The sequence below is a fragment of the Jaculus jaculus genome, chromosome 10 (genome assembly GCF_020740685.1).
Source record: "Jaculus jaculus isolate mJacJac1 chromosome 10, mJacJac1.mat.Y.cur, whole genome shotgun sequence".
NCBI classification, from domain to species: Eukaryota; Metazoa; Chordata; class Mammalia; order Rodentia; family Dipodidae; genus Jaculus; species Jaculus jaculus.
In genome coordinates, this window is record NC_059111.1 from 25,918,169 (window position 1) to 25,939,951 (window position 21,783).

A 21,783-nucleotide genomic window follows, 5' to 3' on the forward strand; every position below is an offset into this window, starting at 1 on the left:
TTATTTATTAGAAAGAGAAAAATAGGCAGAGAGAGAGAGAGAATGAGCCCACCAGGGCCTCCAAGCCACTGCAAACAACTCCAGATGCATGCGCCACCTTATGCATCCGGCTTAAGTGGGTCCTAGGGAATCGAACTTAGGTCCTTACGCTTCATAGGCAAACACCTGAATAACAAAGCCATCTCTCCTGCCCTTTTTTTTTGAGGTATGGTCTTGCTCTAGCCCAGGCTAACCTGAAACTCACTCTGTAGCCTGAGTATAGCCTCAAACTCAAGACAACGCTCCTTCTTCTGTCCAGCATCCTCGCTCACACTGCTCTGCCTTCATGGGCTGCCACCCACTGTTCCCCACACATTCCCCCCCCCCCCCAGTCTCCAAGGGTCTAACAGAAGGTAACAGCAGGAAACCCAGGCTCTGCCTCAATCTGCCAAACTTGCCCAAACCTTTTGCAGGTGCTCCACCATCCTCCGGGCCTCAGTTTTCCTCATCTATAAGATGGGGTTGTACTGCCTTTGCAGAGGGCTACTGGGGTGGAATATGTGGTGGACTGACCGGCGCTAGGCCCACTTAAGACTCAACCTGGTGCTTAGACTTGGTCCCGGGGGCGGGGGCAGCACCGCAGGCCAAGCCAAAGGTAGTGTCCAGATCCCAGCCAATCCAGAGGCTGCCGGGGCCAAGCACCTGACCAGCACTCCCTCTAGGCTGGGCCAGCCACCCTGGCTGAGCTGCTGAACAGCACCTGAGGAGGGGCTCGGGCCACAGGCTTGGCCAAGCCCAAGGCCTGAGATGGACTAGCTGTGAATCCCTCGCCCACCCAGGCAGCAGAGCAAACCAGTTCATCCAATGGGGCCAGGCGGCCCCTCGTCTCCCTCAGTTTTATAGCACCTGCTTTAGACAAGGAAACTCACCCTAGGCCACAGCCACCTCTCGGCACTGCCCAATCCCCCTCCCCCGCTGCTGCCAATCTCATCTCAGACCTGTAGTGTGCTTCAGGTACCCTCAAACTGAGTGCTCCCCAACAGCCTGGGAGGGTTCATTGCTTTACCCCTCACTGCCAGCCATTACCCAGCAGCAAGTTGCCTAGGTGGGTTCCGCTAGCTCCCCTTTATATAGCCCAGGAAGACGAGGCCCAGAAAAGGGATGGAAAACAAAGTCCTTCACGTGAGGGTGGAGGTAGACTTGAACCCTGAGCCCTCTGCCTCCCTCCAGCCAGCTGTGGCTTCACTGTGTGGCCAGGGGTGCATTTCTGCTGGCTTTTGGAGAACGTTTCCCCTGCCCTGCAGTGGGATCCGCACTAGGAACGTTTTCAGATCACTCCCCTGCAAGTGGCCCGTGGTGACTTAAGACCCTCTGGGCTCGGCCATTCTAGGGATACTTCTGAGAGCGTCTCGTCCCACCAGGGGCCCCGAACTCACGCGGGCTGTGTGCACTGTCGCTCGGCACTCTGCACACCCACGCCGCACGTCCTCGAGCAGACAGACCAGGCGCTCCAGCCGGACCAGCCTCCGTCCACAGCGTCGGGCCGGAAGCCCACCGGGACGCACTCCCCGTTGAGACACCACTACGGAGACAGGTGGAGGCAGAGCAGCCCGACCCCCACGCTCGTGAGTCACCCCCATCGTAACGAGGTCAAGGTAGGTGGGAAGGTCCCGAAATGCAGAAGAGGGTGGACAGAGTGAAAGGGGCCCCTCACAGTCACCCACAACTCGGGCCCCGCGGTGAAGCCGAGCGAGGGCTGCAGAGCCGAGACCCATGCGGGTGAGGGTGCTGCAGGGAACCCAGCCTCCACTTAGCGACTGGGAAGTTGGGGTTCAGAGAGGGCTGCGGGTCTATTAAAGGCGCAACGAGTTGAGGCAGATCCCGGGAAGGTCTGGCTGGGCATGGGCATGGGCACGGGCACAGTGGGAAGTCAACTTCTTTCACCCCATACACACAGTTGGGGTTGGGAGCTACCTCCTACCTTGTTCTCCCCACATCTGGTGCCATCCACTGCTGCATCCAGCTTGGAGTGACAGGTGGTCCCCACAGAGCACCAGAGTGTGTGGCAGACATTCTGCAGGGAGGAGACATGCATCATAGTGTCATATCCTCTCCAGCGGAGCCACCTACCCTGCCCTTCCTACAGTCCCCTCCCCCCCGGGGTCCCCAGAGTACCCCTCCACGGGGGTGACACACCGTACAGGCCTGTGGATATGGGGGACCCCAGAGGCACTATGTTGCCGTCTGTGTGCCTATTCTGGCCCTCCCCCACCCCCTGCAGCTTGCGATGTCACGGGGTGCCTCCCCTCCAGACTCAGTTGTTGCTGAAAGCAGTCTCCAGCCAGAAACACTCCCACTGAAAGCCTGTGCCCCGTCTTCACAGGCACCTACCCACGGAACCAAACCACGGAGCGCCTCTCCCTCAAGCTGGTAAGGGCTCCTGCACACTCACGTCCATGTCATCGCAGAAGGCCGAGGAGGCCCCATACTGGAGGCGGCACTGGTGGCTCACATCATACAGGACCCCGGGCGGCACGGAGGGGAAGTCGATGATGTCCTTGGTTGGAGAGTCATCCAAGCACATGCCCCACCCGCGGCTGTGGAGATGGGACAGGAAGATGTGGTAAGGGCCTTTCTGACCTTGAAACCCATGGGAGAAGCCATGGCGGGAAGACTGTGGGAAGAGCAGGGTGGGTGGGTGGGTAATCCCACAAGGCCTTCAAACTTGTAGACAAAGTAGAAAACCACCAGCCCGTCATCTGGCTGGCCAGTCCTGTGACCCCAGCCTGGCTCTCTCATCTCTTCTCCCCAGTGCTCTCCTCTCTCCCTGGCAGGCCTTGGCACACCTCTGTGCTGGTATAAACCTTTCTCTTGGGAGACAGCCCAGCACCCTTCCCTCAGAGACCTGACCCACCAAAACTCTCACCGGACCGCATTCCTGAAACCCTCTGCTCCCAGCTGGGACCCTGGAGCCAGGCTGATCGAGGCTCTGGAGACCATCATACCTGGAGAATCCCTAATCCCCGACTGATCCCACACAAGGTATCTGAGAGCCTTGTCCAAAAAAGTGATCTAGAGCCATCAGAGAGAGGACAGTTGATCCAACAAACAGTCCCCTCCCCATGGAAGGCAGTCTGGAAGCTACCCTGCTTTCATCCAAGGGACTGGCCCTCTGCCCGTCACTCCTCACTTCCTCCTGCCTGCCTCTGGCCACCATTGCCTGGCATTGGCGGGAGAACTGAAGGACATGAGCAGCCACAACTTAAGTCTATCATAAACACTCAGTGATGTGGTTTCTAGAGGTGATCCCTCCATCCACCACCAGGAAGGAAGGCAGGAAGAACATCCCAGACCCTAATCTGCCCTTCTGTCCATCTCACTGTGTGTCCCTCAGGACACCCAGACGCAAGAGTGTAGGGTCACACTGCCAGGCCTCTCGTGCTCCCTGTGGTACCGAGCCAAGGACAGAAGGAGGGTCCCAAGCCCAGAGCGTGGGGAGAATTGAGCCAGGAAGATGAAAGCACGAGAGACCACCCAAGCAGGAAAGACTAGAAGCAACAGAAAGATCAAGACCTGAAACAGAGACAGGAGACTGACCAGGTGGGAAGAAGGGGAGGCAGAAACACTTGTTTTCAGCAGAGGAGCCCAAGGGCAGGCAGCATGGGAAACCCGGGGAAGAAGGGGCAGAGATGGGCCTGGCAGAGAGAGGAGGGGACTGTGGTTCCTAGGGCTGCTGCCGAGTCCACTATGCGAACGTGCGTGAAGCTGAGGAACCACTTCCAAAGTCAGGACCATATAGAGGCCCAGACACAGTCTGGAGTCAAAAATACAAGCTCTACGGCTTAGCAGTTAAGGTGCTTGCCTGCAAAGTCTAAGGAACAAAGTGTGATTCCCCAGTACCCATGCGCAAGGTGGTGCATGCGTCTGGAGTTCGTCTGCAGTGGCTAGAGGACCTAGCAAGCCCATTCTCTCTCTCAATCTCTCCCTAATAAATAAAAAGAAATTTTAAGTAATAAATACAATACAAGCTCTAGGGTGTGTTGGCACATGCCATTAATCCCAGCATTCGGAAGACCAAGGTAGGAGAATCGCTGTGAGTTCAAGGCCAGCCTGAGAGACTACATAGTGAATTCCACATCAGCCTGGGCTAGAGCAAGACCCTACCTCAAAAAAAAAAAAAAAAAAAAAAAGAAGGAACTTAAAAATACAAGCTCTAGGGCCGGAGATACAGCTTAGCAGTTAAGGCATTTGCCTGCAAAGCCAAAGGACCACAGTTCGATTCCCCAGGACCCATGTAAGCCAGATACACAAGGTGGCGCATGCACCTAGAGTTCATTTGCAACAGCTGGAAACCCCAGCGTGCCCATTTTTTTCTCTCTTTCTCAGCCTCTTTCCCTTTCTCAAATAAATAAATCAATAAAAATAAAAATATTTTAAGGGCTGGAGAGATGGCTTAGCGGTTAAGCGCTTGCCTGTGAAGCCTAAGGTCCCCGGTTCGAGGCTCGGTTCCCCAGGTCCCACGTTAGCCAGATGCACAAGGGGGTGCACGCATCTGGAGTTCGTTTGCAGTGGCTGGAGGCCCTGGCGTGCCCATTCTCTCCCTCCCTCTCTCTCTCTCTCTCTCTCTCTCTCTCTCTCTCTCTCTCTCTCTCTGCCTCATTCTCTCTCTGTCTGTCCCTCTCAAAGAAATAAATAAAACATAAAACAATTAAAAAGAAAGATTTTTTAAAAGAAATGCATGCTCTGCCTGGCTGTAGACACTGTGGCTTTGGGTCTTTCGCCCACTCCCCTCTCTCTGGCCTCTCACTTCCTCATCTGTAAGACGCTGATCCCAGGCTATAGAATTATCCATAGTACTGTCACTTTGGAAAAGTCACAGGGGTGGCCGTCAGTCGGCCCTTCTTTCCTCTGGCTGGCTCACTGCCCGGCTCCTCACACTGCAGACACCCGACACCCAGATCCCCACACCAGTCAGCACTGCAGGCCGGGCTGGGGGGATGGAGGGCCCCTGGTGCTAATTTTAGCAGAGCTGGCTAGGCCCCCATGGGGTCAGGACTAGATAAAGGACCTCCAGATTGCAAGGAGCTGCCAGCCACCTGTGCACCGCGCCTTCCTGGATAGCCCTGGGTTCTGGTCATGGGGTCACTGAACAGAGTCGAGGGGGGAAGAGTAGGACCCCACAATCCCTCAGGCCTCCCTCCCTCCTTGGAAGAGCCTGGCTTTGACGGCAGGGATGAGCGGGGCCGCCCTACTCTATCCTCTGGTCCCATATAGGACAGGATTTCTGCAGAGCCTCTAAAACTTTTCTCAGCCCACAGCCGTTTTCGGGGTTCTTCAGGTCAGCTCTCTTGGTTTGGCAGACTCCCCTCCAGCTTCCCCACCCCCACCCCTAATGATCATTCTCAGGCAAGAGGGTCCCCTGTCTACAGGCTCCAGCAGGCAGCTCCGATGCTCCTCCTGGAAACCCAGCCTGGGTCGCAGCAGAGGTCACTGTCCCTCTCCACCTTCCTGCAGGGTCCTAAGGGACTGTGCAGTGTTCTCATCCTGCTTCCCTGCACGGAGAGGAACTGCAGACGGGCAGCATGCCTGCCCCCCACAGGCCTTGTACCCAGGTGTCTGTGGACATGGCACGAGGAAGCCTTAGATTCAGCCATGTCTGGGTCTACATGGCTGGGAAATGGATATTTGCAGGGAAGTGTGGGGCGTCGCCCTGCAGAGACGGTGGGTGGTCTATGCATGCTTGAGACTCCCCAACCCCCAGAAACACTGCGGCCACCTTGCACTTAGCGCCAGCAAACTCCTTCAATCCCCCACCCTATATGGATACAGCCTGTCTCCTATCCCACCCTAGGGAGGAGACAGAGGCTAGGAGCAGGGATGCAGACAGATGCAGATCTTGGAACACAACTCCACTTCCCTATTCTCCTGGCTCTTGGGACTCCAGGCTCCTCCAACTCAAGGAGTGGAGGTGGTCAAGTATGCCCCGGCCTGTGGAAGGCGACTTTCCCTCCCGAGTGCCCTCGGGCGGTTCCACCCTCCATCTGACTCTCCTAGCGTGGCATGGGATTCTGGGAGGCCCCTGGTGGCTCGGGATCTCCACTTCTCCTCCCACCCTCAGCCTAGGCCCTGAGCCAAGGCCCTCACACATTCCAACAGCTGAGTGAGCACAGAGGCTTGTCTGTCCCTGAGCCAGGGTGCTGGATGGCACCCTGGGTGGGGCAGCTGGGAACAAGCCCTCCGGGTGTTTTAGGGTGCCTACTATTCTGATCTTCGAACCATTCTCTTCCCTCTCCATCCCTTTCCACCCTGGTTCAAGTCCACACCACACATCACTCAGAAACGGTGAAAATAAAGCCATAGCTGTTGTCACCACGGTTGAATGTTCGCCATGTGGTGGGTGCTTCCAGGGCTTTCTCGTTTAATCCTCACAGCAAACCCTGAAGCTGCCCGTCAGTGATCCCCATTTTTTGAGGCTTAAGGGCTAATGTGAGTTGTCGGTCAACACAAATAGTCTGGGCCAGAGTCCAGGTTTTAACCACCAACCTCTTGTTCCCAGTCCCCCTCCTAGCCCGAGTCCTTCTTCCAATGTCCTTGCTGTCCCTGGGAAAGGGGCCCTGATGCCACCGTGAGGGGACAGCGAGTGAACTGCAGCGCACAGAGCAGACAGGACAGCAGACGATCTGCGTCTGCTCCCTGCCGAAGCTCTCTTCCTCTGACATTTAGGGCATAAACAAGGCATAAATCCACAGTGGCAAAGGGTAAGGGAGAGGCTGATGACAGCCAATGAAAGATGTCAACAGAATTCTGGAAGCTCAAAAGCAGATGGTCCAGCAGTAGCTTATTTGGTGAAGTGATGGAATCGGAGCCAAGAGCCTGCGAGGAGAAACAACAGAGAAGCAGAAACCGAGAAGGCTCGGGAATTGGGGTCCCAGGGACCCTTAATTGGCTACGGGCCAGTAGAGTTGAGGACAGAGCCCAGCTAAAGGTCTCAAAACCCAATGGCTTTTTTTTTTTCTAGTCTTTTCATTTATGTATTTATTAGATACAGAGAGAGAGAGAGAGAAAAATGGGTGCTCCAGGGCCTCTAGCCACTACAAACTCCACACGCATGCGCCACCATGTGCATCTGGCTTAAGTGGGACCTGGAGAATTGAACATTAGGCTTTGCTGGCAAGCACCTTAACTGCTAAGCCATCTCTCCAGCCCAAAACCCAATAGCTTTTTTTTTTTTTTTTTTGGTTTTTCGAGGTAGGGTCTCACTCTGGCTCCGGCTGACCTGGAATTCACTATGTAGTCTCAGGGTGGCCTCGAACTCTCGGCGATCCTCCTACCTCTGCCTCCCGAGTGCTAGGATTAAAGGCGTGCGCCACCACGCCCGACTCCCAATAGCTTTAAGATCTCAAGTTCCCTCTACAACCCTGTGAGGCCAGGTAACTGCTACCACCTTGCTCCGCAGAGGGGAGACCAGGAGGATGTAGACCAGGAGTGCCAGAGGGTTCGAGGCAGGGGACCTCCAGAGAGGCCCACGCGGCAGTGTGCTCGGCGAAGGGCCCAACGCCCTGGAAGCCCTGCCCTGTCGGGTGTCAGAATAAGGCAGCCAGATATGACACTCCCATAATGAGAAGACTGCTCTCTGGGGATACTGAGTCACTCAGAAAACTGACCTCAGATCTGTCTCAACCAGCACCCCATCACAGACTGGGAAGTCTTCCCAAGTCCACACATCTTCCATTTGGCAGCTGTTTTTCTCCTTCTATATATGAAATATGCCCATACATTTAAAGCAAACCTTTAACAGGGAAGTTGTTTTTTAAAATATTTTATTATTTAAAAGGGTGTATATGGGCAGGCAAGGGCCTTTTGCCCCTGAAATCAACATTAGCCACTTTGTGCATTTGGCTTTTTTTTGGGGGGGGGTATTGGAAAACTGAACCTGGGGTGGCAGACATTGCAAGCAACTGCCTTTAACCACTGAGCCATCTCCTCAGACCACGAAAGTTAAAAGAAAAAAAAAAAAAAAAAAACACTGGGCATGGTGGAGCTCGCCTTTAATCCCAGCACTCGGGAGGCAGAGGTAGGAGATCAAAACAGAGTAAGAGGCCACCCTGAGGCTACGTAGTGAATTCCAGATCAGCCTGAGCTAGAATGAGACCCTACCTCAAAAAAACAAAAAAAATTAATTAATTAATTTAAAAAAAATTAAATATCCCAAAGAAAAAGTTTCAAAAAGTATAAGGAAAAAATGAAATTCACATAAGTGACAACCTCAAAAAGATAAAAGAAGAGCAGGGTATGGTGGCACATGCCTTAATCCCAGCACTTGGGAGGCTGAGGCAAGAGGATTCCTGTGTTTGAGGCCAGCCTGGGGCTACAGAGTGAGTTATACAGTTGAGATGATATTAGTGACACTCTGAAGTATGAGAAGTGTGTAACAATCAGTTCTGTAGAATGCAGGATCTCTCCTCAGTAACCAGGGAAGCAGCCAAGTACTGTTGGCTCAGCTGCTGAAGATGCCAATTGGTGAATCGGAGACTAATATATGCCCTAATTCCCTAATAATTGTTTCCTAAGTGTTGTGGCTTATTTTTGAATGACATGACAGCATCTTTCTGTTTCTATGTGGCCTGTTTCCATAATGTTTTGAGTAGTGTTTGTTGTGAGCATTAATGCCTGTAACACCAAGCTAAACCCATGTTTGGATGTTTCCTTTCCTTAAATGACTTTGCCTTGTCCAATAAATAAATGATTGTCTCAAAAAAAAAAAAAAAAAAGGAGTTATAGGTCAGCCTGGACTAGAATGAGACCCTGCCTCTCAGGAAAAAGAGGGGGAGGGGGAGACAGAGAGATAAAAGAAGATACTGTATGCATGAAATAAAAAACAATATTATAAAAGAAGGAATATTTGGTAAGAATAAATTTCAGGAAATAGGGCTGCAGAGATGGCTTAGCGATTAAGGCATTTGCCTGCGAAGCCAAAGGACCCAGGTTCAATTCCCCAGGACCCACGTAAGCCAAAGAAATGCACAAGGGGCGCATGTCTGGAGTTCGTTTGCAGTGGCTACAGGCCCTGGCACGCCCACTGTCTGTCTCTCTTCTCTCTCTTTCTGTGCTTGCAAATCAATAAATAAACATTTTTAAAAATTAAAAAAAATTAAGTTTAGAAAAATAAAACGTATAATATAGAAAAATATCAAAACTTTTAAGAGAACCAGGTATGAGCACACACACCTGTAAGTTTGCGGCAGCGGAAACAGAAGACTCAGGAGTTTAAGACCAGCTTTAGCTGTGTAGCAAGCTCGAGGTCAGCCTGAGTGACCTCAAAAATCAATACAGAAGTGAATAAACCTATCCCTTTGACAGGAGTAGAAAATAAAAATAAAGCAATGCTTCCCCAAAAAAGTAGATTTCCAAGAACTGAAGGAGATGAGGCTTTTGTTTTTGTATTTGAGGCAGGATCTCACTCTGTCCTGGGCTGATCTATAACTCACTTTATGGCCTTGAATTCACAAGGATCCCCTATCTTACTTAACCTTCCAAGTGTTGAGACTAAAGGCATGTGCCACCATGCCCCAGCTAAGGAAATGAGGGGTTTTTTTGTTTGTTGTTGTTTTTTAAGGTAGGTTCTCAGTCATTACTCACTGTGTAGTCTCAGGGTGGCCTTGAACTCCTACCTCTGCCTCCCAAGTACTGGAATTAAAGGCATGAGCCACAATGCCTGGCGGAAATGAGTTTTTAGATTAAAAGGGTCTGATGAGTAACCACCCTCAAATAAAAATAGACCAAGGTCTAAAAATGGACCGTAATTATGAAATTTTAAATCACCACAAAAGAAGAAGGAAGGAGAGAAGTTGAGAGAAAGAATCCCAAAAGCTCCTGACATTTTAAAGGTCACAGTCAAAGGCCTGAAAATCACAATGTTATGGGGTGTCTCAACAGCAATGTTGGAAACTAGAATACAATGGAAAAATGCCTTCCACATTCCAAGGGAGAGTTGATATCAAATCAAATGATCAAGCGGATGACGGGGAGAATAAAGACACTTTCAGCAGGCAAACCAGTTACCTCTACACACCCTTTTGAAAGCTACTTGAGGATGTGCTCCACCCAAACAAAGGAAAAACGAAACAACAGAACAAAAAGAGACACCGCTCAAAAGTAGCACAACAGCCGGGCGTGGTGGTGCACGCCTTTAATCCCAGCACTCGGGAGGCAGCGGTAGGAGGATCGCCATGGTACGAGGATCACCGTGAGTTCGAGGCCACCCTGAGAATACATAGTTAATTCCAGGTCAGCCTGGGCTAGAGTGACACCCTACCTCGAAAAACCAAAAAAAAGTAGCACAACAACAAATAAGAAAGACCCTCCCTGACAACTTCAGGGCAGAAGCAGAAAGTGTCTGGACCACACTGGAAGACACACACACATGGACGTTGTTTTTTGTGGGAGGGGGGATTACCTTCTGACAAACTATGTTTTAGAAAGAGGCATTTTATAACAACTATTAAGACTCAAAGAGATACAAGGAAAACCAGGCACATTTGAAAACCAAACATTAAAAAAAAAAAAAATCTCTCAAGCCAGGAGTAGTGAGTGGCGCACACCTTTAATCCCAGCACTCGGGAGGCAGAGGTAGGAGGATCGCCGTGAGTTTGAGGCCAGCCTGAGAATACATAATGAATTCCAGGTCAGCCTGAGCTAGAGTGAGACACCATCTTGTTAAACAAACAAAAAAAGAAAGAAAGAAAGAAAGAAAGAAAGAAAGAAAGAAAGAAAGAAAGAAAGAAAGAAAGAAAGAAAGAAAGCAGGCTCTCAAATGATGAAATCACCCAAAATAGCTGGAATTACTGGCAGATTGGTGGTGGTTAGCCTATAGTTTTCTGAAGATGGAAAAAAAAAAAAACCTCATCTTGTTACAACAGCTGGTGCAGGGGAAAAAAAAAAGAGTACAAAGTCAAAGTCATAATTATAAAGACATTTAATATGCACTTGTTTGAATGTGAAATGTCCCCCAAGGACTTGTGTATTTGGACATTTGGTCACTAGCTGGTGGCACTGTTTGGGGAGGCTATGAAACCTCTGGAACACAAGGTCTCTCTGAAGGAAGCAAGCCTAGGGGAGAGCTCAAGGGTTATAGCCCACCCAGCTTCTAAGCCCCCTCTTCTGTCTGCTTCCTGTCTGCTGCCCCAAGCCCCCTCCTTCAAGGACAGAGCTAATCCAGCTGCCATTCCATGCCCAAAACAAATCCTTTTTCCCTTAAGCTGCTGCAATCAGGTACTGGTCCCAGTAATGACACAAGGAATGAACAGAATAATCAAAATGAGTCACTATCATTTTAGGCTGGGGGGGGGGAGGGGAAGAAAACAGGAGGGGACTAAATCTCTGAAAACAAACACCCACAAGAAGTAATAGTCTATAAATTCTTTTGGGAGGCTGGAGAGATGGCTTAGCAGTTAAGGCACTTGCCTATAAAGCCAAAGGACTTCAGTTCAATTCCCCAGGACCCATGTAAGCCAGATGCACAAGATGGCGCATGCATCTGGAGTCCATTTGCAGTGGCTGGAAGCCCTGGCACGCCCATTCTCTCTCCCTCCCTCCCTCTTTCCATCTCTCAAATAAATAAATAAAAATAAAATATTAAGATTTTTTGGTTGTTTGTTTTAGGGGGCTGGGGAACTTTGGGATTTTTTTCTTTTGCGACTGTCTCACTCTGTAGACCAGATGGTCCTAAATTCATTATGTAGATGAGGCTGGTCTTGAACTCTCAGCAATTCGCCTGCCTAATCCTACTGAGTTCTGGGATTACAGGTGTGAGCCACCAAGATGCTTTTTGGAAACACAAAAATACTATATGCATAAGAAAAAACAAGAGAGCCACCTGGAAATGGAGGCCTCGTTACCAGGGTAAGTGCTTGCTGAGGGCATCACAAAACCAACCTAGCAGAAAGTGAGAATTTCGATTTTAGGGCTGGAGAGATGACTAAGCTGGTAAAGGCACTTGCTTGCAAAGTCTGATGGCCTGGGTTCAATTCCCATGAGTGCTGCATGAGTCTATAGTTTGTTTCCCTTCACATTCTCATTCTCCCTCCCTCCCTCCCTCTCTTTCTGCTTACAAACAAGTGTAAAAAAACATTAATGACTTTAGATTTCATTTTTCTCTTATTTAGAACATTGAGGAGGAAATGTAATTCGACAAATTAAGAGACTGTGAAAAGCAGGGAAAGCTTTCTATTACAGTTCCTTGGTTTTTTGAGGCAGGGTCTCGCTCTAGCCCAGGCTGACCTGGAATTCACTATGGAGTCTCAGGGTGGCCTTGAACTCACGGTGACCCTCCTACCTCTGCCTCCCAAGTGCTGGGACCAAAGGCGTGCGCCACCCGGCTTCACAGTGCCTTCCTTTCCCTGCTTCCCATGGGGTCACTGGCCCTCCGGCTTCACTTCCTCTCCACTGGGAGGCTGGCCAGAGTCTTGCATCTCTGAACACTACCAGCTCCGCCTCTCTGTCTGCACCCCAGGGCCGCCTTCCTCTGCTTGGAGCACTGTTTCTCCCATCCGGACTCAGGAGACTCTGTCCATCTTCTAAGACGCAGCTCGTGTGACCCCTCCAGGAGGACCCTGGGGGCCCCACATCTATCACATGCCCCACGCACCTCACCACCTGCTCTCCCGGAGCCCCTGCCTGCTTCTCCCCGCACCCCTGTGGGACGGTGACAGGGCCTGGAGCCCAGGGCTGGGCGGGGACTTACTCAAGGAACCTGGTGATGTATTCACGGCTGCAACGGGACCAGGTGAGTGGAGCGGCGTCATACAGGAGCTGTGGAGACATGATGAAAGGCCGTTTCCCAACGGGCTCACAGTCATTGCCGCTGCCGTCATGCTGAATGCCAAAACTGCGTGAGAGCACAGGCCCCAGGGGCAGGTAAGCTGGCGGGAGGCCACCAGGCCACCCTCCCCAGGGGCACGGTCCTAGCTCCTAGGGCTGGCTCTACCACCAAATGGCTGTGTGTGTGCCCTTGACAAAGTCACACACCCTCTCCGAGCCTCAGTTTCCTTAATGCGCAAGGGGTGTATGACAAGGGCACATGCACGGTCCTGGGCCTGAAATGAGGGCCAGGAGCTGACCTCAGCACCCTGCTCCTCCGAACTCTAGAGCTCAGCCGAGAATGGCAAGCCAGGTGGCATGGACCGATGTGGCCCTGCAGCCTCCTCGGTACCAAGAGCAGACAGAGTTCCCACCCCTATGTCTGATCCCAGGTTGTGAACTTGAGTTAAGAGGGCTACACTAGGAGCTGGAGATGACTGTGGTCAAAGGTGCTTGTCTGGGGCTGGAGAGATGGCTTAGCGGTTAAGCGCTTGCCTGTGAAGCCTAAGGACCCCGGTTCGAGGCTCGGTTCCCCAGGACCCACGTTAGCCAGATGCACAAGGGGCGCACGCGTTTGGAGTTCATTTGCAGTGGCTGGAAGCCCTGGTGCGCCCATTCTCTCTCTCTCTCTATCTGCTTCTTTGTCTCTCTGTCACTCTCAAGTAAATAAATAAAAATGAACAAAAAAAAAAATTTAAAAAAAACGTGCTTGTCTGAAAGCCTGACAGTCTGGGTTCGATTTCCTAGCACCCATGTAAATAGGCAAGAGGACATGGCATGCCCATTCTTTCTCTCTTTGCAAAGGAATAAATAAAAAGTTTTAATAAATAATTTATAATTTAACTTGTAAATAACTAAATTATTTTTTAATTTTTTTTTTTTTTGTTTATTTCTTTGGTTTTTTTTTTGAGGTAGAGTTCCACTCTAGCCCAGGCTGACCTGGAATTCACTATGGAGTCTCAGGATGGCCTTAAACTCATGGCAATCCTCCTACCTCTGCCTCCCAAGTGCTGGGATTAAAGGCGTGCGCCACCATGCCTGGCTCCTAAATACAATATATCTTTTAAGGGGTGTAGGCTATTATATCCCAGAAAGGTTTCTAGAGGCTATCCTTAGGAAGGACCCAGGAAAACTATTTCCTGAGCCCCTACTGTGCATAAGCACCACTGGAGAAGTACTAGCTGGCTCAGTCTTCATTATCACCCCGGAGAAGCTCAGAGTCCAAGGGTTTAGCTGGAGCAACACAGCCAGGACATGGAAGAATGGGGGCCACTACCACAGGCCTGACTGTCACCGAGAACATGTGAAAGGAAGACCCCCCAGCCCCTCTGTCCTGCAGAGCTCTCTGGGAGCCTGCCACTGTCTTGCTAAACAATCTAAGGTGCTACTGTGTTCACCAGTACGTGGCAAAGGGTACAGGCCATGCTAGACAGGTGTCAGGGAGTCTGGGATATCACTGAATCCGATCCCTTCTGTCTATGAGGCACACCTACGGAGGCCCAGAGAGGACATGGCACTTGCCCAGGGTCATAAAGCAGGCAAGAATGAACACAGTGAAGACCATACAAAATACCACGGGCAATAAGGAGGGACAGCCAAAACCCTGTGCTGACCTTCTGGCCATTCCAGCCCCCTTCAAGCGACACTTGCCCCACACGGGTCTCAGCAGGGAGTAGGGAAGGGTGGCAGAGCAGGGACAGTATAGCCAGGCTGAGTTGTGGCTGCCACCCCAGACCGTTTCTCTCCCGGGAGTCTGTGGTCCACGGGCCTGGCTGGCAGTGAGGGTAGCCGAGTTACCTGTGCCCAAGCTCGTGGGCCACGGTGAAGGCCAGCGGCAGGCCAGTGTCTTCATTGACACTACAGCTGCGGTGGGGCTGGCACATGCCAGCCACGTGAGACAGGCCCAGGGTTTCGCAGGGGTGGTTCACAGCCGCACACAGGTCCTTCCTGCAAGGAGAGAAGCACCCTCAGGCCAGCCCGGGTCTGGGAGCAAGAAAGAAGGGCTCTGCTACTCCTTGCTGCTCCGGGACAGACTGACACAGTGGCGATGTGGAAAGCAGGCTGCCTTCATTTTACACACAAGCCCTTCTTCCTACACCCACCGGGGTCTGGGGAGCAGATGTGTGTCTAAAACAGTTTTTGTATCATCCCAGATGCTGGAGCCCAGAGGAGGGGAACCACTCTCCGGGGAGATCAAAAATGCACACACTGTGGGCTGGAGAGATGGCTTCATGGTTAAAGCACTTGCTTGCAAAGCCTAAGGACACAGGTTTGATTCCTCAGAAGCCAGATGCACATGGAGGCACATGCATCTGGAGTTCGTTTACAGTGGCTAGAGGTCCTGGCGTGCCCATTTTCTCTCTCTCTAATAATTTTTCTCTCTCTTTCTAATAAATTAGTAAATAAAATATTAAAAATATAAATAAATAAAATGCAGGCACTAGCCAGGCGTGGTGGCACACGCCTTTAATCCCAGCACTCGGGAGGCAGAGGTAGGAGGATCACTATGAGTTCAAGGCCAATTTGAGACTACACAGTGAATTCCAGGTCAGCCTGGGGCTAGAGAGAGACCCTACCTCAAAGAAAAATAAATAAATAAAGGAACTTTCTTACAAAGCCTGATGGCCCCAGTTTGATTCCCCTGTACCCACATAAAGCCAGACACACAAAGTGGCACATGTGTCTAGAGTTCATTTGCTGTGGCAAGAAGCCCTGGCATGTCCCATACTCACTCTATCTGCCTCTCTCTCTCTCTGTCTCAAATAAATAAATAATTTTTTGGTATTCTTTTCTTTAACTTTTTAAAACTTTATTTGGAAGGTGAGAGACAGAGAGAATGAGCATGCCAGGACCTCCAAGCCTTTGCAAATGAACTCCAGCTGCATGTGCCACTTTGTGCATCTGGCTTTACATGGGTACTGGGGAATCGAACCCAGGTCGTTAGGCTTTCCAGGCAAGTGCCTTAACTGCTGAGCCATCTCTCCAGCCCCTGAAATAATTTTTTTTTTTTTCTAAATACAAACACAAGAGGCTGTAGGAGAGAGAGGGAATGAGGCGATTATGAACAGGTGGCATGAGTGTCTTCCAATGCGAGTCATCTAAATAGACAGTGGGACAGTGGTTTATGACCCCACGCAAGTAACAGAACAGCACAGTACTGAACAGCCACACACAACGACATCACTCCATCCACTCCACCACACACATGAAGATCCGGTGAGATCTGAGCAAGTCTATGGGTTGCACCCATGTCCACATCCTGCTTTGGGGGTAACAGACTTCAGTTAGGCAAGACGTTAGCATGAAAAGGGACTGGATGGAGTGACCTGGGACCAGGCACAGGTCACTGGCCTGCCCTCGCTAGCAGTCAGGAACCTCCCTCCTGCTTGTGACAGCCGCACGAGAGGCCACCGTTCCGCAGCCCTTCCTCCCTCCCCAGATGCGGTACCTGGTGAGAAGGATGGCGGTGTCGTGGTGCAGGGGGTGGGCGTCCCCCTTCATGTTGATACCCTTCTGCCACTTGCAGAAGCTCCGCAGTGTGTTGTCAGCATGGTGCGTGACCTTTAAGTCCTCCTGGGGGGCAGAAGGAGCAGCAGGTCATGCCCAGCCCCGAGCTCTGAGGGACAGAGCCAACTCTCCACACAGGAGCAGCAGTCAGAGACTCAGAGACAGAGGGAGGACAGGCAGCCAGGGCCCCGGCCTACAGCCTGACCGCCCCTCCTGTACACGCCTCTTGCGGGGAACCTATGACCTGACAGATAGTGACCAGAGGTGGCAGAAGACATCACCGGTCAAGGAGGCCTCTGCTGTGCCCATGCACACAGGACAGCTCAGGGTAGAGGACAGGAAAGCTAATGCCTGTTGCCAGGGGCAACCCAGGGTCACATGACCTCTCACCTCCTCATCCTCCAGCAGGACCAGGCGCACGACGGTAATGTGAATGGGGTTCCCAATGCTAGGGTCATGAAACAGGCCAGCCACCTGTCAAAGAGATGAGGGGTCAGACTTCAACCTGCACAAAAGGTATGAGAACCAGTACCCACTCCAGCCATCCAGGGGCAAGCATGTTCATTCCCACACAGTGCACACAGGCTGCACACATTATTGTTGATATCTGTGCACCCACGCTTGAGTATCTTCAGAGACGCAAACACAATACCCTCACCCAGCAGTGACCATGATCAGGGTGCAAACAAAATCCTCCCAGGCGGAGGATGGTGGTGCATGCCTTTAATCTCAGACCTCTGCCTCTTGAGTGAGTTTGAGACCAGCCTGAGACTACATAGTGAGTTCCAGGTCATCCTGGGCTAGAGTGAGACCCTACCTCAAAAAACCAAAAAAATAAAAATAAACCTTCCTCAGAAGCCGGGCGTTGGGAGGCAGATGTAGGAGGATCGCCATGAGTTCAAGGCCACCCTGAGACTACATAGTGAATTCCAGGTCAGCCTGAGCTAGAGTAAAATCCTACCTCAAAAAAAAAAAAAAAAAAAGTAAAAATAAAATAACCCCTCTAGGCCATGCCTATTCCAGTGACAGCTTGAGATCTGCTTTCAAGTCTGACTCTGCCCCTGTGTGCCAGCGTAGCCAAAGGCAGCCCAGACCTCTGCATGTAGGCTACTGAGCCCAGGTGCCCATTTTGAACTGGACTGGCATAGCCCTACAGCCCTCAACTGCCTGGGGATCACAAGGTCCAACCTTCCCCAGGAGCAGACCTGAGCAGAGTCCATGAGTCAGGGTGGGCATAGGCTGGAGTATACCCACCACTTTGTGGCTCTGTCTTTTCTGGGACTGGGCAAGGTTACTGGCCATAAAACCTAATGAGTCCCAGGAAAGGAGGTGTCCCCTAAAGATGGAAGGTGCACCAAGGTGCAGAGAAGTAGACTAGGACAGAGATCTGTTTGGCTTTTCTTTTTGTTGTTTTTGTTTCTTGTTTTTTTGTTTTTTTTTTATTTTGTTTGTTTGTTTTTTGAGGTTGGGTCTCACTCTAGCCCAGGCTGACCTGGAATTCACTATATAGTCTCAGGCCGGCCTTGAAAGCTCCCACAGAATGGAAGCCAGCTCACAACTGGGACAGCTGTCAGGTCCCCAGTGGGCAGACATGGCACAACAGATTGGTTATGACTTCTGGCGATACTTCAATTCAAACAATACTCAAGTCAGGAACGGACTTGGCCAAGGTCACCAGCTAACAGACCCCAGAACTGAGAAGGTCCTTAGAGCTCTAATGACTGTGGATTATCTCAGGTGGGACTGATCTAACGAGGCATGTCTGTCCCCAGCACCTAGCACAGGTCACTTAAAGGAGGGAGTTGTTTGCTCAGAGCAGAATGCACCAACCAACAACAAACAGCCCATAAGCTGCAAGGCAGGAACAGGTTGGAAGCAGCCTGCCTTCCCCTTCCCTCTTACTGCCAGCAAGCTGGTAAGATGGGGTGCTACGCTACCCGGCATTCTGGGATGTCAAGAACTATCTTGTGAACTATGTGGCCATGTCCTGTGCCACTGCTTTCTCCTAGGGACCCTGCCAGGACCCCATTCTTCCCTAGACTACAGCTCAGAGCCCTCCTTCCTGCGTGGGAGTGAGGCCTCTGTCTAGAGCCCAGCCTTCCAGCCCCTCGTCCACCCTTTGCACCCCATTCCACTGCCGCCTCCCCTGCCACCCTCGCCACCCCCCGTGGCAGCCTCACCATATTCATGATCGTCAGCACATAGCGCTCCACCTGCGGCTGCCCGTGGTACTCCACCATTTTGGCATCAGCCACCACCAAGGTCTCCACCCACTTCTCTTTGCTGACCGACCGCCTGTGCAGACGCCTGGGCCGAGGCTGCCGCCGCCTCCACTGCTCCCGTCGCTGCTGCCACTGCTCCCGCTGGAGCTCCAGCTCCGGGGACACTGTGGGACCCAAACAGGGTGGGGTTAACCAGGCCACCCACACTGTCTCCAAAGCAACTCCTTGGTGAGCTCTCTGGCACAATGTGAATAGCAACAGGGTGAGAGGCCAGCGGGGGGCTGGATCCCCCTATTGGTTCCATCCCAGGCCTGGGCTGGTCATTTCTCCCTGCTCTGGGATTTCTCCAGCACTCTTCTTATAAGGAAGCTCATTTGTGGGGCTGGAGAGATGGCTTAGCGGTTAAGTGCTTGCCTGCGAAGCCTAAGGACCCCAGTTCGAGGCTCGATTCCCCAGGACCCACGTTAGCCCAGATGTACAAGGGGGCGCACGCGTCTGGAGTTCCTTTGCAGCAGCTGGAGGCCCTGGCGCGCCCATTCTCTCCCTCAATTTTTCTCTCTCTCTGCCTCTTTCTCTCTCTGGCAGTCTCAAATAAATAAATAAAAATAAACCAAAAATTAAAAAAAAAAAAAAGAAGCTCATTTGCCTAACAAGGTGACTGTGGAGACCATGGAAGTGGTAGCTAGGACCCTCGTAAAGTACTGTGTCTACCTGACATGAGCTCCTGGGCTGAAATAGCCAGAGCAGTCCTCTGGCCTTTAGCTTTCTGGGTAACTCCCTCCATTACTGAGGGATAAGTGGTCTAACCTCCAGCCTGAGGGCAGCCAAGGCCTACCCTGGTCAATCTCATCAAAGGCCTGTTCCTTTGCCTTAGCCTGCTTTGGAGCAGAGGAGGAAGCACACCTATGAATGTAGGGAAACTGAGGCCAACAGCTATGTCCCTGTGGACATCTGTTCTGAAAGATGGAGTTCCTGAGCTATGGGCAGTCTGAGGGTAGAGTGGAAGCTGGGCAGCCCCTCACCTGAACTAGCTGGCATTCTACAGAGCCACCCAGTAACAGAGGCTGAGTGTTCTGGAGTGGGATCAAGGGAGGGAGGACGGACAGGGAGCTCCTCACCAGTGGCCCCAGTGGGTCTGCCTGTGGATGGCCCAGCCAATTGAGAAAGAATGACTGATGGAGCCATAGGTGTTTGAAGCAATGTGTGGACGGAGAAGAAGATGGAGTCCCAAAGTGGGCAAAGGAGGTGAACAGGAGCAGGAAGAGCCAGCTGGGCAAACCTGACAAGCCCAGGCCACACAGTCCCATGGGCATGGGCAGTGGTGACATGTCTGTCTCGCTATCTTTGTCCCTCTGATCCAAGGGAAGCTGGGTATGGCGATATTGAGAGGAGCATCTAAAAGGGTTTGCGTCCCCAGGTCCTGCCCTGGCACAGAGCTCTGTAGAGGAGTATACCATACCTTGTACCCCACAGGTGCCTGGAGCGCTGGAGTCGCCCTCCTCAGCCTGCTGTTCACGGACCTGGCGCTTGTACACGACATGGGGCTGGGCATGACCTGACCGGACTGGAACTCCATCAAGGGGCTCGATGAAGTAGTCCTCATTGGACAGCTGGAACACACCTTTCTGGAAGAAGTACCAGGGTCAAATGGGGAGGGCTGGCATCTGGCTGCCTCTCCGTACACCCCAGCGGCGGGCCTGCCCAGCCCAAGTGAGCCTCCACGGCCGCTCCACCTAAATGGCCACAGACACCCATGACGGCATCCTCCTGCTGGATCTTTGCTCACTCACTCTGTGTCACTCTGTCCTGCCACTCCACAAAACCAATGGCTTCAAAGCAGAGCTCGGGTCCTTTCTAGAAGCCTCTATTATTATCCCAGAAGATGTTGCTCTGCACACTCCCCATTAGGAGGGGAAAAGTGGTCTGCATCCGAATCTGACAAGATGGCACCTTGCACAGTCCCCGAGGGCCGTCCCGAGCTGTGCAGCCCACGCACAGGCCTCCAGGCTCTTTTACATCTACTTTGCATGCCAGCCTCCTCGGCCACTGCGCCCCTTCCCAGCTGGCCAACTTTCAGGCTCCCTGAAGTAATGACTCACTCCACACACAGCTCTGCCTGCACCCAAACCACCCAGATGTCCATGTCCACCGAGACATCCTGCTCCGCGGGCCAAGGGCTGACCAAATAAGGGAAGCTGGCAGGGGTGCCGAGTCCACCTTTCGGGCACGGAGAGGGCAGTGGGGAACATCCAGGTTAGCCCACCACCTCCCGGGGAAGCTCAGGATTTCAACAGGTTAGAAAAAATGTCACTTCCTTCACACTTTCTAGCCACGGTACCAACTTGGCTCAGTGGAACATGTACCCACTCTAAGGACGGGAGACCTGGCTCTGAACGGCTCTGGGTAACTGGTGACAGTGGTCAACTTCCCCTCAGAGTCTGTCTCCTGGTCTGTAGAAAGGGAACAATGTCCCGTAAGCTCAGCTGCTGCACAGGCTACAGACCAACTGCATACAGTCAGGCACAGGCTCCTAAACCAGAACACACCACTACCCAGATGGTCCTTCTGAGACGCAGGAATTCCGCAGCAGCCTGGGGTATCTACTGCTTATCACTGGCCCTGGACTTTGGCTAAGAGCCATTTGGAAGCAGTGGATGGTCGGGAGCAGTGCCATACTCCAACCCCTGGGAGCTGGGAAGGCAGGCAGTGAAAGGGGACTGACTAAATGGATGCTGCTCTAGCAGAGGGTAGCAGGACAGTCAGGGCTGCAGAAGGGACATCGTCTTCAAGCATGACAAGGGCGAGCAGCAGGGGAATTTCCAAGCTGCAGAAGGGGGGGACTGGCCTGGGGGAGGGTGCAACTGGGTCTACTGTCAGTCATAACTGACACCCCAGAGGAATGCTTTCTTGGGCTGTGCAAACAGTCCCACATGGAATCCCTGAAGTGGCAGCTTCAACCCTACCTAGGACATTTCCAGAAATGGAACGACCCGGCCCCACCCCACACCTCCCTGTCAGAAACCTTTCTTTAGAAAGAAAAAAAGTTATTTGAGAAACAGAGAGAAAGAGGCAGAGAGGGAGAGTGCGTGTGAGTATGGGCGTTCCGAAATCTTCCTGCCACCGCAAACTCCAGATGCACGCGGCGCTTTGGCTTTACGTGGGGAACTGGGGGATCGAACCCAGGCCTTCAGGCTTTGCAAGCAAGCGCTTTGACCAC

General features: G+C 52.0%; 1 protein-coding gene and 1 non-coding gene across 3 annotated transcripts in view; one reads left to right on the plus strand and one right to left on the minus strand.

Moving 5' to 3' along the window:
* Nucleotides 1-21,783, minus strand: part of Adamts7 (ADAM metallopeptidase with thrombospondin type 1 motif 7) — a 48,737-nt gene that overhangs the window by 13,535 nt on the left and 13,419 nt on the right. For both annotated transcript variants that reach the window (XM_045160314.1, XR_006639310.1), the window contains exons 3-11: nucleotides 20,026-20,191; nucleotides 18,525-18,730; nucleotides 16,735-16,818; nucleotides 16,286-16,410; nucleotides 14,635-14,784; nucleotides 12,722-12,865; nucleotides 2,432-2,576; nucleotides 1,961-2,053; nucleotides 1,416-1,561 (exon numbers count right to left, since the gene is read on the minus strand). In XM_045160314.1, the coding sequence (XP_045016249.1) occupies nucleotides 1,416-1,561; nucleotides 1,961-2,053; nucleotides 2,432-2,576; nucleotides 12,722-12,865; nucleotides 14,635-14,784; nucleotides 16,286-16,410; nucleotides 16,735-16,818; nucleotides 18,525-18,730; nucleotides 20,026-20,191 (1,259 nt within the window). The remainder of the gene's footprint in view (nucleotides 1-1,415; nucleotides 1,562-1,960; nucleotides 2,054-2,431; nucleotides 2,577-12,721; nucleotides 12,866-14,634; nucleotides 14,785-16,285; nucleotides 16,411-16,734; nucleotides 16,819-18,524; nucleotides 18,731-20,025; nucleotides 20,192-21,783) is intronic.
* On the plus strand, nucleotides 10,791-10,862 carry LOC123464301. Its single transcript, XR_006639528.1, has one exon. It is a non-coding gene; the product is annotated as a small nucleolar RNA SNORD65 (small nucleolar RNA).